Raw genomic sequence first — 15,976 nt, 5'->3', positions numbered from 1 at the left:
GTTGGATAAAGAGAATAAGGAATATGGGGGGAAGTTAGAAGTGGGTGCTGAGTTTGGATGCTCAGTCACGATTATGTTGAACACCAGGGCAGGTCGCAAGAGTCAGATAGCCCACTCTTGCTCCTGTTTTCCGTGTTTCTAATTACTTTAATACCATCAATTATATTAATCCAGCTTTTGGGACAGTGGCACTGTCATCTCTGGGGATGTTGGATTGACTAAGTCTGTGTCATGAATTTTGGGGAATAGAAGGAGATCTAACTGAGATGTACAACATCTTGACATGGCTCTATGGACAATGTAGGGATGATTTCTCCTGCCTATAGGAGTGTCTTGAAACAGAGGTCACAGTCTCAGTATGCAAGGCAACGCATTTCAGACTAAGATGAGGAGAAATGTAATTACCCAGGTAATGGTGAACCAGTGAAATTCTCTGCTTCAGGGCCAAGTCACTGAATGTGTTTAACAAGAAGGTAGACAGACTTCTGTCTCAAAAGGAATCAGGTGCTTTGAGAAAGAGCAGGAATAGGGTGCCGAGGTGATTGATCAGCCATGGTTGTGTTAAATGTCTGAAAGGGCCAAGTGGGCTTTTATTTTGTAAAAGGAAGTTTATGGACAGGAAGATCTCATAAGCAGGAAAGAGGTGATGACTAGATCTGTTGTTACTGTGATGCCAGCTGGAAGATAAATATTGGCCAGGACACTGGAAGAAATCTGCCGCACTTCTTTGAATATTGCCCATGATTTTGTGACATACACCTAAAAAATTTATAGATGTGTTTGCTGTACGTGAATGGATGTGTCATTGCTAGAACTGTGGAGTTAGTCATAAGGTATTCCCTTCCAAAAGAATGAAGCTAAAAATACACACTACAAATATTAGATGATGTACATATTTATAAAGCAAAATATTCTCTGAGTGGCCTGTCAGAGACAAAAAATAGCTTCACTGATAAATTGTCAGTTTATTAGAATATTGAGAGAAACTTTAAAATGATGTAAAATGGTCACTAGGCCATCTGTATTGATTATATAATGTAAACTTGTGCTTAGATCTTCATGATAAATCTCAAGCGCAGAAAGGACAGGAGGGACCGAATGCTCCGGACACTCTATGAACAGGACATTGATACCAAGTTAGTTGATGCAGTGGACGGGAAGTAAGTACTCATCCTGATGTAATTAAACTGTGTGGAAAGTGGCTTTGCTGCATTGCTTGTTAGGCAGGATGATCTACACCCACTGAATATGTCTGTTTTCCCCCAAATCCTTGACTACCCATAAACTGGCACCCCTTAAGTCTCCCAACCATTTTTAGTGTCTTTCCAACCACCACTGGGCATCCTTGTGATACCTTTTGACACTTGCACACCAAAACATATTCAGCCTACTCTCCAATCAACTTTAGAACCTTTAACCTTCCTAGCCCTCATCTTGACCACCACTTGAATGCCATCCCCACCCCCCACCAACACTTATTGACCACCCTCCTTTGGTGAACATCAGCCAACAACTGCTCGTCACCTTTGCCATTACCAATAGAATCCCCTGAACTATCATATGTCTTCCATTTGTCCTACATCTCCCATCACAATCTCCACCTCCAGACCACTGGCTTTTGGTCCAGATCAACATCAAAGCAGCTTCCATTCCCCTCAACCATCATCACTGACCCTTAACGATCACCAGTGGAGCCTCGGCAAAGAGGATACCATCCACACTATCTCCCACTAGACCTGGCTATTCCAGTAGGTTGTCTTCTAACCAAAGGGCCTTCAACCTGTTAGCCAGGGGATAGGACACAGACAGAAAGTAAATGTTCAGAAGAACCACTGTTAAAAGCTGCATGGATGTTCAGAAAGCTTGGTTCCAAAACTCACATCACCCCTTTCACTCCCAGTTTTCAAGGAACATGTGTCTTCTCATAAGGGGTCCTGAGGCATTCAGAAATATGAGTTAAGTGGCCTAGTGGCTGCTATCTTACAGCACCAGAAACCTGTGTTCAATTCTGACCTCTGGAGCTCTCTGTGTGGAGTTTTCATGTTCTTCCTATGACTATGTGGGATCCCTCTGGGTGCTCTGATTTTCTCCCACACCTCTAAGCCATGCGGTTGTCAGATTAATTGGCTATTGCAAATTCCAAAGGCGGTGTAAGATGCTCCTTCCCTCCACCAGCCTGCACATCACCCTCGGGCAAGGTGTAGCACCTGCTTAGCCCCCTGGATCAGGGTCATGTGAAGCCATGAGAGCAGGTGGCGGATAGTCGTATGAGCAGCTGGTGCCCATCTCAAGTCCTGGTTATGCAATCACTGACTCCAGGCAGACAATCTCTGAAGAGTATTGATGATGGCTGAGGTCACCTGCCTTGTAAAGACACTGCCCAGGAGAAAGCAATGGCAAACCACTTCTGTTGAAAAATTTGCCAAGAACATTCAAGGTCACCATGATCGCCTGAAGTGTATGACTGGCACATAATGATGATGATGACGTTGACCCTAGTGTATATATAGGTGAGTGAAACAATCTGGGAGAATTTGATGAGAATGTGGGGAGAATAAAGATTGGAATAATGCAGTATTAGTATTAATGAACAGTTAATAGCCAGAACAGACTCGATGGGCTGAAGGGCCTATTTCCACACTATATCCCTCTATAATTCAATATTCTGGGTCTAAAATGAAAAAAAAATACATAATATGCAGCGGCTGAAACCAGCATAAATGAGCATAACAAGGGACAGCTAGGGAATCAATAGTAAAGAATGAAGCCGTCGTATGCTAAACTTTTGGATTCATAGTAAGTATTGAGAATGAGCCTGAGCAAAGGGGTATGGTGTTGATCTTTGAGCATACCCCTTAAAGAATAAGATGAACTGGTCTTACTTTATGATGCCTACTAGTGGCTCCTAGACTATGTGGTTGCCTCTTACACATTCTCCGAATTGGCCGAGCAAACCATTTGGTTCACAAATAATTGGAGATTGGGAATAAAAGCCAGTGTACATAGGCAGTGGTACCCACAGGACACAATACATTGAGATGGGTAATTGGACCAATGGGCTTAAAGTTTCCACTGAAACTGAAACATACACTTGTGGCTCATAACTGACGTTCAAATAGTATGCTTTGCACTGTTAAGAGTGCGGGGCATAGGATTAACATAAATAAGGCGCAAACTGCTGTTGCATTCTGAAAGAGTAGGTGTTGGAGGAGACAAACCAGAAAATCAGAGAATGCATTTTCATTCTGTGTTCTCCGAGCATCCTGAAGATTCCACTTCAGCTTCTGTTACTGAAGAGTCATAGTATAATAGTGTGACATACAGTACCTGTCTGTTTTGTATCAACAGAGCTCTCAATACAAGTCACCTGAAAGCACTTAACATTGAAATGCTACCAGGCTACCATGATCCATATTCAGGCCGAATACTTACACGGGGAGAAATTGGCTGCTTCCTGAGCCATTATTACATCTGGAAAGAGGTAAGAAGATGGATTCTAATTTGCGCACTCACGTGCTTCTGCTGCTTGGAAATTGACTTCATGTAAACTGTGTGTGCCAATATTTGCTGCACTTGGCTCAGTGCGAAAACATTCTATAAATTCAGAAATTGTTTTTTTTTTGTTGAGATTAAGATTAGGATATTTTGTTGTTGAAAGTGTTGACCTGCCTCTCAGTTGCATCTGAATTGATCTGACTTGCTGGCAGGTTATATGGTCTCCCTTCCTGCCAATGAAATGGAAAATCAACCTCAGGGTGGCTCCCCTCTCTCACAGGCTTTCTTTTTATATTCACTATGAAGTGTTGCCCCGAGAGGAACTAAACTATCACCTCAGGTCTTCAGTGGCTGATAGTTTTGACCATTTATGCATAACACACTTTCTGAGAATCTCAGTATGGCTTAATAAAGCCAACGTTTGCTGTCCTTCACCCACAGCCCTTGTAAAGGTCATGGTGAGCTGCCTACTTGAACCATTGCAGTCTGCCTCATGGGAGCTCCAGGATATAGATCCAGGAATGATGAAGGACCAGTGATATTGTTCCAAACCAGAATGGTGTGCGACTTGGAGTGGAACCTGCAGGCGGTGTTGTCCACACACAACTGCTCCCTTTCTTGGTGGTACAGGTGGTGAGTTTAGGAGGTGCTGATAGATAGGCCGGATGTGCAAGTTGTAGATGCCACGCACTACACACTGCAGCCATTGGTGAAGAGAGCAGATGATTTTTAGGATGGTAGATGAGTGTGCTAATCAAGGAGTCTATTTGGTTCTGGCTGGTGTCAATCTTTTTTTGAGTTGTCGACCTCTGACCTACCCTTGCTTTAATGGTGATAGAGTTATGCAGCATGGACACAGGTCCCTCCTCCCACAGAGACTACATCAACCATCAACTGCCCATTTTTTTGCTGCTTCTATACCATTGCCATCACATTCTCCCCACATTCTCATGTGTTCCTACTACTAACCTACTACAAAAGAAGGGCAAACAATTGTGGCCAATTAAGCCAACAATTCACACAGCTTTGGGTTGGGAGGAAACTGGAGCACAGGAGGCAACCCCACATGATCGCCCAGACAGTCTCAGAGGTCAGGACTGGACCTAGGTCTCTGGAGCTGGGAGACATTAGTGCTACTAGTTGTACCACTGTGCCACCTATTCAATTAAGTTTGTCATGAGTGATATTGGTGGTGGGGTATTCAATGATGGAAATGTTATTGAATGTCACTGGAAGTTGTTTGGAGAGGACTTTGCCCAAATTAGGATTGGTCACGGTTCACTGGATCTTGTCCAGTTCCTTGCCTTTTGTTTGTCTTCCATTGTGGATCCATCAATCCAATTCAAAGTGCTCATTACTTGGAATCTTTAGAGGTTAGCTGCTGACCAATGAACCAACCACTGGGAGTTCCATTTATTACAATTATAGCCTGATCTAACTTGAAAACAGCGTGCCCCAGGGTAAACATAGCCTGTTTCATTATTTGCTTTCTATTTAACATTGGATTTTGATTGAAAAGAAGACGTGGGCCTCCTTATAGAACAGGGGTAGGCAACCTTAAGCACAAATGATTTTCTAGCATGCGTTATTCATTAATTTGAGGCAAAACATAACTAGATGTATTTAAATGGATAATTCCCATATTTCAAGTCTTTTATGGCACTTATTTGGCCCACTGTTCGCTCATTAATACGTGATCTGGCCCACAGAGGCAAAAATATTGCCGACTCCTGTTATAGAATTTGAGATAAATGCGACCTGAAGTTATGAGATGTCTGAAACTGTACCATTTTCCATCATCTGCAGCTGAGTGAGTCTGATTGGAAACTTCTGCCAATATCATTCTGAAACTGGATGCTTGCACGTGATTACAGGGAATGATAAATCGCTGATCATGCATGACAACTTGGAGGAATTGCATGCTTTTTCTTGGGGCTCCCCTTGGTAACAGAATTTGGAGAAAGTTCTGAGCAGGAGAAGATTTCTAGTCATAAATACCCATGACCCGTAGGTTGACGTTCAGTTCAGTGCTGAAAGTGTGCATTAGTCTGTATTATCTGTGATGCAACACAGATTGTAAATTTACAAAAGTAATGGCGAAGAATTTTTCTTTTGCAGCGTCTAATTTATTGGACACTGCCCTAGGCCATTAAGCAGAAGATGTAAATTTTAATCCCACTGTGAATTTAAGTTACTCCAGAATTCAGTAATTCCTGATAAAAGTTGGTTTCATGTATGGTAACCACAAAGCAATTGGATTCACATTAAACAAAAGAAAAATAATGGTTTATGGGATGATAGATTAGAGTTGCTGGGACAATTTTTTTCGAAAACCGAAGACAGAGTAGATTTGATAGAAGTGCACAGAATGATAAGGGGTCAGTACAGAGTAACCATTCCTTTTGCTGGATGAGTCGAGAACTAGAGATCATGTATAAAATAAAACAGGTGAGAATTAAAAGTGATATAAGGATTTTTTTTCATGCAGAATGTGATTCGAATCTGAAATGCACTGTTTGCAGATAGTAGACATAGGATACATTGTGACCTACATGATACTGAGATACATGCTAGGATGCACTGGGGCACATCATCAGTAATATAACTTGGGGTCACTGGACTTTTTGGGCCTTTCAACATCAGACACTCTCAGCCAGGTTTGTTCAAGCCCTGGCATGTGTCCCAGCAGCATTAGTTCACAGATCATACTTCTTGATCCATAGCTATCTGGAGACTTCTCAATGGCCTCTGTGATGGTCCTGATGGCCCTTTGCTTTGCAGCCCCTGTAATGCCAAGGGAGAGTAGGTTCTGCACAGTGAGAAACCAGATTAACCTTTACATCCCATGACTATAAGCTGGAATTGTGCCCTCCACCCCTGGTACTGCTCTACCAGCTCCTGGTACTTGGCTTTCTTATGCTCAATCACCTCCTCTATCTGGTCTTCCCAAGGAACTGTCAGTTCAACTATGACCACCTGCTTTGAGGTTTCTGACGGAACAACCATGTCAGGCCTCAGGGATGATAATGCGATGAAGTCAGAGAACTTTAATTGCTTGCGCTACAAAAGAGGATTGGATAAATAAATTTGCAAGCTTCTGGATACTTAACCACAGGGTTGTTCTGGTAGAGAGTGGGGGTAGACCCAATGCGTTGAGCGACATTCCTTTACTGTGGCCATGCCATGATTAAACCTTTTCAGGGAAGGAAGTCTACCACTCTTACCTGGGTTTGCCTTTTCATGTTTGACACGTAGCTCTTAATGACTCTTTTAAGGTTCTCTTACCTTGCTGTCCTTGTCCTTCCTTCTGACTGGAACATAGCTATTCTGTACCCTGTGCAGTTGGTCATTAAACACCCTCCAAGTGTCGGATGTGGACAACGCCACAACAGCTGTTCCCAATTAACTCTCCCTAGTTCCAGCCTAATGCTCTCGTAATTTGCCCTGCTCCAGTTTACTCCCCTCCTGCAAGGTCCATCATTATCCTTATCTCCACCTACCTAAGAATTTGAGGAGTTGTGGGCACTGTTCCCTAACTGCTCACCCGCTGAAAGGTTGATCATCTGGCCAGGCTTTTACCCAACACCAAATCCAGTATAGCCTCTCCTTTTGTTGGGACTATCTACATACTGATTTAAGAAACCCTCCTGTATGCACCTAACAAATTCTGCCCTATCAAAACCTCTTGCACTAAGAAGGTTCTAGTTTATATTATGAAAGTTGAAAACCCCAATGGTAGCAACCAGATTGAAAAAGGACCTAGTGCTTTCCCAGCATACCTGATGAATAAACTCCTATCGGGCTTCCAGCCGGGTACGCTTATCCATTTTAATCAAAATTTTGATAACAAACTCTGCCATCTTCATCAGGGATGATGCCTGGGTATGTCTAGTCCAGTGGTATTCATACTCCCGTCGTCAGTCCCTCCTGATTGGTTAGCCCTCATCCAATCAGGTTTCCACTGTCCCACCTTGTTTACAATCAAATTCCAGTTCTTCCTTCGAATGAGGCCTTTGTCTTGGTTAAAATGCTTTTCCTCTTGTTTTATTTCAATGGCTTCCTTCAGCAGGTGACCCAAAAGCCATTGGCACAGCACAGTAGTTTTGTGCTGTCAAAGTTAATCGTTGTGAATGCAATGTTCTGCTACAGCTGATTTCTCTGGGTAACCCAAATGGATGTACCTCCTATGCTCCTCAAAGCGGGTTTCCACCGTGCGTCCCATCTGGCTGATATACGCTACTCCTTATTCACAGGGATTCCTGTAAACGCCAACCGTCCTGAGTCCCAGTTCATCTTTGATCTGCATAAGCTTACGGTAACACTTATGGGCTTGTGGAGTGTATTAATCCAGTATTTCTTCAGGATCTTGGCAATCCTTCCAGAAACTGTGGAAATATAGGGAAGACAGACGGTCATGACCTTCGGTCAGGTTCTTCCTCAGTGTTAGGTTTCCTGGTTTTTCTGTCGGTCCTTTCAAGGTGAAGGAAAGCAATGTATCTCAGTAAGTAAATAAAAATTGTCCCCTCTGAGTGCCACTGTGACATTATCGCTGATTAGTAGTGCACCTCCTCTTTTACCTTCCTCTCTATCTTTTCTAAAATATTGAAATCCTGGGACATCTAGCACACATTTCTGGCCCTCTCTCAACCAAGTCTCTGTGTTGGCCAAAGCTTCATGGTTCCATGTACTGATTTATGCACTGTGTTCCTCATCATTCCTCATAACGCTCCTAGGATTAAAACACACATATTTCAAGTGATCTGTCCTATTGTATCTATTACTTCTCCTGTCTGTTTTTACTTGTCCTGACATCTAACTTCATCTCCATCCCTCCACCCATCCACTTTCTGACCTGATGCTCGTGCTCCCATACCCCTGCCCAATGAGTTTAAACCCTCCCAAGTAAAATTAGCGAACATTCCTGGCCAGGATATTGGTTCCCTTCCAGTTCAGGTGCAACATGTCCCTCTTGTACAGGTCAGCCCTGCCCCAGAGGAGGTTCTAATGATCCAAGAATCTGAAACGCTGCCCCCTGCACCAGTTCCTCAGCCACTCTTTCAGCTGTACTATTCAGTTGACAGGGAGAGAGACTAAAATGAAAATATAAAATACTACAGATGCTGAAAATCTGAACAAAAAAATTGGTAAGTGCCAAAAATATTCAGAAGTTCAAGCAGTAGCTGCGGAAAGAGAAAGAGCTGTGGTAAGGTAAAAAAAAAATCCTTCATCAATAATGAGATGGAAGTGTTAATTAGAAAATGCAAACAGTTGTTGAAGACCTTAGAATGATTTACTCTGTAAGTGCCCCTTGTTGTTATTTTGGTCTTAATTTAGCAGGGGTTTCCAATTATTTTTATGCCGTGGACCCCTGCCATTAACTGTGGACCCCGGGTTGAGAACCCCTGATTTAGATAGCAGAACAGTGCAAAATTGGTAAAGTCAAGATAGGTGAATGTATTACCTTTGCTTTGGTGCATAAATGTGAACTTTTTTTAAAAGCTCATTTATACTATGCATAATTGGAATTTACATTTTAAAATTGGAGAATGGTTGATATTACCACTCACACATACCATGGTCTCAGGCACTTTCTCCTCAGCTATGAGTTGCTTTTGACTTCAACAGGGCTTGGCATGGCAAGAGTCTTATACAACCACTGATCAGAAGGTTTTCCATATCTGGTATACAATTAACTGTTTTGATAGAACTTGATAAAATATCCTCATTCACAGTTTTTTTAAATTAATGGATCTCAAATTTTGCTCTTTGCAGTTAAAATTACAGGGCTTGAACACCTAGACAGGTAACCACTCACCTCAGCCCTTCAACAAGTGCTGTGGTTGTTTGGTAAACAGAGAAAACAGCGCCACCTGTGCCTCAAGCACAGTATTGCTTGCATAAATGCTCCAGTTTCATCCAAGATGGGTTTTGGTTGACTTCAATGGCCAAGTATTTCCTCAGAACAATGAACAACTGCTCAACTAACTACTAACTACTTGAGCTGGGAGGGATCTTCATCAACTAGCTTTGATCCATTTGTTGAGGCCCTGCATAACAATTGGTCTCCCAGTAAAAAATCCCATGGAAATAAATAGTTAAGTCTATGTCTCAAGGTTGATCTGGCTCCGAGTAGCTTCAATGTCTCCAGTCTTCACCAGTATTCAAACGTTAAACATACTATTGGAATTATCATCAATTTTCAAAATATTTTATAAATAAAATCAGAGAACTTCGAAAAAATTAAATTTACTAATTTAGTAATTAGTGTAGATGTAAATTCTATGAAATTTCATTATGAAGACAGAGCTATGCACTAAAATGAATAGTTACTGTGCCTGGACAGGAGTGATGGGAGGTTCCTACACTACTCTTGGATTAAATTTTTACAAAATGTCTTGTACTATTCCCACAGAACAATAAATGTCATTACATATATCAGTGATACGAAGTCAAATTCTGTTTGAGATTCAATGTCCGAGTGTGGTCAGAGTGGTTACAATGGCTTGCTGGGGAGAGCTTCGGATTTCAACCACACTCCTAGATGACATCCAGATCAAACCAGCTTTGAAAGTTGTTCTGAAACTGTCCCATTGAGGAAATTGTTTATTCTCTACCCACCCTCACAGCTTTCGTTACTCTCTTGATCACCAAACTCAGCCCTACTGTTTTCCCTCCCTCTGCTCACCCTACCCAGACCAGTTCTGCATTGGTCTACAATGGGTGCTTGATGCTTGGCACAAGCTCTTTGAACAGAAGGTCTTCTTTCCATGCTGGAAGGCTCTGAAGTTGTGTGATCCCTTAATCTTCTACACTCAAAGCAACGGAAGTCTGTCAGTGCTAAAACGTATTCTATGGTGGGTCTCCTTGTTTCAGGTCATCGACCGAAGGCTGAAGAAAGCTCTAGTCCTGGAAGACGATAATAGATTTAAACCACATTTTAGAAGAAAGATAACAAAGCTGATGGAAGATATTGAGGATAACCAGCTGGATTGGGATCTCATGTGAGTATGATTGGATAAAAAAAACAGAGATTCAAAAGGCATATGATTGAATGATCCAGGATTTATGTATTTCATCACTATTTACTAGATTTCCACAGAACTAGCAATAATTTGTTTCCTTGTGTAATACATGAATACAATATCTGATGAGAGCTGTTCTCACTTGGAAAATCTTCTTCAGGAACATTTAGGAATCAAACAACCTGTCATAGTCGTGGCCGTGGGCTCATACTTCACACATGGTTTGCTAAAAATCTCCACCACAATTTCTGGGAACATCCTGTCCCACTATGTCCTTCTGTGTGTGTGTATATTTATAAGCCTTTGTCTTTCTGTCTGTGTGTCTGTGTACGTACCTGTGTGTCTCACTCCTCAGAGTTTAATTGATTAACTGGGGATCAAAATTATATGTTGAAACAACAAATGCAGTAACTTGTATGGTATATTTTGAACACCCAAGCACTGCTGTTAAAGAGCTTACGTACATACATTTTGAATTCAGGCTACATGCATCTTTACATAGACAGTACAGGTGTAGGGTGAAAGGTTTAGAAGCAATCTTTTCACTCAGAACGAAGCTGGAATTTGTAATATACTGCCTGAGTGAGTGCTAGAAGGAGGTATTCTCACAGCATTATCTAGATAGCATGCAGAAGGGAACGGTAAATGGGGTTAGTATAGATGGGAGTTTGATGGGCAACATGGACATAAAAGCTGGAGGGCCTCTTTCTGTGCCATATGAGGTTATGGCTCTATTAGAGATTTGCATCTCGCTGTGTTATACAGGATACGCTTTCAGTTGATGCAGGATATATATTTAACTTGCAAACATCTGCTCCTTGCATGCAAATTCACTCACATTTTTCTTTCTTGCTTTAACTTCAGCTACATTGGCCGGAAGAGAATGCAAGTGGAGCACCCCGAGAAGTCGGTGCCCGGCATTACGAACCTTGTGGAAGCAGATTATTCCTACTGGACATTGGCTTATGTTATATCCCAGCAAGGCGCCGAAAAACTTCTCGCAGCAGAACCACTTGGGAAGATGTTGCCTGTGGATGAATTTCTGCCCATCATGTACGATAAACATCCCATGTAAGTGACTGACTGATGGCTGGGTGGTGAAAGTAGGTTCCAGTCATGAGAGGAACAACAGAGGATGTTCTAACCCAATATAATGCTGAGAATAATGGCATCAGAGATTAGAGATTTCATAATTTTCTCAGTAGAGATCGTTCCTCAGAGGTGCAGAGCGGAAGGAGCACTTAATAACATTAGGGTACTGAAATGCCATCAATAGGCCTTCAACTTATATTTGGCCCATTTTGTCATCAACCTCGGTGGACCAAGAATTAATCCATGCAGACTTGTTTGCTGCAGCCAAGTTGTTTGATAAAGCATTTTCACACCTACAAGACAAAGTCGAGTTCAATGTAAAATAAACATGTATCCACAGGTGCAAATGAAAAGCTTACTTGCTGGAGCATCACAAGCAAATATGATCAGAGGCACAATATTCACAAGAAAAAAATAAACTAAACATATATTGTACAAAATTACACAAGAAAGAACACAACTAGAATAACAAAGAGCAGTCCATTGTGGTGAAAAGTGGTTAAAATGATTGCAGTTTTTATATTGAGGTAGTGATTAGTGTTGTGCAGATTGGTTCACAAGTACCAAATGGATAAAGGAAAGAAGTTGTTCTTCAACTTGGTGCTGTGGGACTCCACCTTCTATAGCTCCTGCCACATGGTAGCTGATGGAAAATTGAGTGGTCCAGATCTTTGAAGGAGAATCATTCATCTTTGACAAGTTCTGTCCAGGTTCAGAAGCATTTCATTCCTGTAAATGTTCATTTGCAAGCCAGAAATGTAACTACAAACTGAGTTCCCACAGGGCAGAGGTTGCCTGCAACCCACAGTAACCAGCAAATGCATCCTGTCAGACTCCGAAATGGTGTTTTTATTTACAGACTGTACAGAAGTTGGATGTTGGTAAGCTTGGGAGGATGTGTACTGAATGTCTTATTTGAGGGGATAGAATGCTCTCTTACCAGCTCAGATTACCGTCAGCAAAACAGATTCCTTCCCTCCACCACTAGGCTACTAATGAAGCCAAAGTACATTTACTGTAAAAGTATATTACGTTAATGTTACCTTGGGATCCATTTTCTTGCAGGCATTTGTAGGAAATAAAGAATTAGAGTAGAATTTATGAAAAGCTATACATGAACAGACAAACAATGACAGCCAATGTTAAGACAAACTGCAAGTAAAAAATAAAAAAAGTACTGAGTATGTGAGTTGTAAACTTGCTGACAGGACTAGCTTGCATGCCGAATGGTGAAACCTGAAATGCAGGAACTCTTTTCGCCGACAGATCAAGTGAAGTTTCAATTGATGGATTTTTGAAATAGTTCACAGAGGAATTTTCAGGGTGGGGTCATACCTATCAGGAAAGGCTGAACATATTTTATGTAAATTTGTGTTGTACTATTTTAATATTACTTCCTTTTATCTTTGGTAACAGCTTAAGTTATACTTGGTCTCACCAAGTTTCATTTATAAAGCAATAAATTAAAACAGGTTTGAAAAACACAGAGAATCTAAAGTAAAACAAAGAGGTATGTGATGGTATTTTAGGTCCCAAGCCCCTTTTGAGTTAAAATTTTTGAAATTCTGTTCCTTGTAGAAGGAGATTTTTGCACATAAACATAAAGTTGCCACAGTCCTTAAATTATATTAAACAGTCAGAATCATTCAGATGTGGTCAGAGGAAATGACCGCACTTTTCTGAGACTGTTTGGAGCACATTATCTGAAAGAACAACTCAGTGCCATACTGAGCGAGTGCTGCACAGCACGAGACACGTTGCAGAAAAGATGTTAAACAAGAATCCCTTTGAGTTTTTTGGCAAATGCAAAAGATCTCATGACACGGTTCCAAGAAAGACATATCTTCTGGCTTATCAGTGCTGTCCCAATTCTGCTCACCAGAGCTGGAACATCTAGCAGTAAAGTGCCGTCCTTTTTACCTACCACGGGAGTTCTCCAGGGTCATTTTGGTAGCAGTTTACATTCCACCTCAGGCCAATGTCAAGCAGGCTTTAGATGATCTGAGCAATGGGATCAACATGCACAAGATAGCGCACCCTAACACCTTCACCATCGTTTTGGGAGATTTTAACCAGGCCAGTCTGAAAAAACATCACTGAGCAACTACCATCAACAGATCACTTGCAATACCAGAGGAAACAACACACTGGACCATTGCTACACCACCACCTAGAATACCTTCCGTGCTATTCCACGCCCTCACTTTGGGAAGTCTGATCACCATGCTGTACTTCTACTTCCTGAGTATAGGCAGAGACTGAAGACTGCAGCACCAGCAGTGAGGACCAAGAACGTATGGACCAGGGAAGCACAGGAGCACCTACAGGACTGCTTTGAATCGGTGGACTGGATCGTATTCAGGGATTCATCTTTGAATCTGGATGACTATGCTGCAGTTGTTACTGACTTCATTAAAACCCGTGTGGATGAGTGTGCATCCAAAAAGACTTACTGCACATTCCCAAACCAAAAGCCGTGGATGAACCAGGAGGTATGTTGTCTGCAGAAGGCTAGATCTGTGGCATTCAAGTCTGGCAACCCAAGCCTATACCAGAAAAACAGGTATGATTTGAGGAGGGCTATTTCAAGGGTGTACAGACAATTTTGAATGAGTTTGGAGGCGACATCGGATGCACGGCAAATCTGGCAGGATATACAAAACATTACTTCCTACAAAGCGAAACCCAATAGCATGAATAGCCACGATACCTTATTACCAGATGAACTCAACACCTTCTATGCATGCCTTGAAAGGGAGAACATAACTATAGCTGCGAAGATCGCTGCTGCACCTGATGACCCTGTCATCTCCGTCTCAGAGGCCGACGTCAGGCTGTCTTTAAAGAGAGTGAATCCTCACAAGGCAGAAGGTCCCGGTGGAGTGCCTGGTAAGGCTCTGAAAACCTGTGCCAACCAACTAACATGAGTACTCAAGGACATTTTTTACCTCTCATTGCTATGGGTGGAAGTTCCCACTTGCTTCAAAAAGGCAACAATTATACCAGAGCCTAAGAATAATGTCGGCTGCCTGAATGACTATCGCCCGTAGCACTCACATGACAGTGATGAAATGTTTTGAGAGGTTGGTCATGACTAGACTGAACTCCTGCCTCAGCAAGGACCTGGACCCATTGCAATTTGCCTATCACCACAATAGGTCAACAGCAGATGCTATCTCAATGGCTCTCCACACAGCTTTAGACCACCTGGATAACACAAACACCTACATCAGGATGCTGTTCATTGACTATAGCTTAGCGTTTAATACCATTATTCACACAATCCTGATTGTGAAGTTGTGCAACCTGGGCCTCTGTACCTCCCTCTGCAACTGGATCCTCGACTTCCTAACCAGAAGACCACAGTCTGTGCGTATTAGTGATAACATATCCTCCTCACTGACAATCAACACTGGCGCACCTCGGGTGTGTGCTTAGCCCACTGCTCTTTTCTCTATATACCCATGACTGTGTGGCTAGGAATAGCTCAAATACCATCTATAAATTTGCTGATGATACAAACATTGTTGGTAGAATCTCAGGTGGTGACGAGAGGGCGTACAGGAGTGAGATATGTCAACTAGTGGAGTGGTGTCGCAGCAACAACCTGGCACTCAACGTCAGTAAGACGAAAGAGCTGATTGTGGACTTCAGGAAGGGTAAGATGAAGAACACATACCAATCCTCACAGAGCGATCAGAAGTGGAGACAGTGAGCAGCTTCAAGTTCCTGGGTGTCAAGATCTCTGAGGATCTAACCTGGTTCCAACATATCAATCTAGTTATAAAGAAGGCAAGACAGCAGCTATATTTTGGAGTTTGAAGAGATTTGGCATGTCAACAAATACACTCAAAATCCTCTATAGTTGTACCATAAAGAGCATTCTGACAGGTTGGATCACTGTCTGGAATGGAGGGGCTACTGCACAGGACCAAAACAAACTTGCAGAAAATTGTAAATCTAGACAGTTCCATCTTGGGCACTAGCCTACAAGATAACCAGGACATCTTCAGGGAGCGGTGTTTCAGAAAGGCAGCATCCATTATTAAGGATCTCCAGCACCCAGGGCATGCCCTTTTCTCATTGTTTCCATCAGGCAGGAGGTACAGAAGCCTGAAGGCACACACTCAGCGATTCAGGAACAGCTTCTTCCCCTCTGCCATCCGATTCCTAAATGGACACTACCTCACTTTTTTTAATATACAGTATTTCTGTTTTTGCATGTTTTTTTAATCTATTGAATATACATATACCGTAATTGATTTACTTATTATTTTTTTCTCTCTGTTAGATTATGTATGGCATTGAACTGCTGCTGCTAAGTTAACAAATTTCACGTCACATGCTGGTGATAATAAAACTGATTC

The 15,976-nt window shown here is 42.1% G+C and overlaps 1 protein-coding gene across 1 annotated transcript in view; it reads left to right on the top strand.

Moving 5' to 3' along the window:
• LOC140206112 (procollagen galactosyltransferase 2-like) overlaps positions 1 to 15,976 on the top strand; it is a 184,479-nt gene that overhangs the window by 166,475 nt on the left and 2,028 nt on the right. The window contains exons 8-11 of the mRNA XM_072274289.1: positions 1,054 to 1,160; positions 3,349 to 3,481; positions 10,369 to 10,496; positions 11,382 to 11,588. Coding sequence (XP_072130390.1) covers positions 1,054 to 1,160; positions 3,349 to 3,481; positions 10,369 to 10,496; positions 11,382 to 11,588 — 575 coding nt within the window. The remainder of the gene's footprint in view (positions 1 to 1,053; positions 1,161 to 3,348; positions 3,482 to 10,368; positions 10,497 to 11,381; positions 11,589 to 15,976) is intronic.

Source organism: Mobula birostris, chromosome 12, assembly GCF_030028105.1.
Source record: "Mobula birostris isolate sMobBir1 chromosome 12, sMobBir1.hap1, whole genome shotgun sequence".
NCBI classification, from domain to species: domain Eukaryota; kingdom Metazoa; phylum Chordata; class Chondrichthyes; order Myliobatiformes; family Myliobatidae; genus Mobula; species Mobula birostris.
This window is presented reverse-complemented; position numbering and strand designations above follow the sequence as displayed.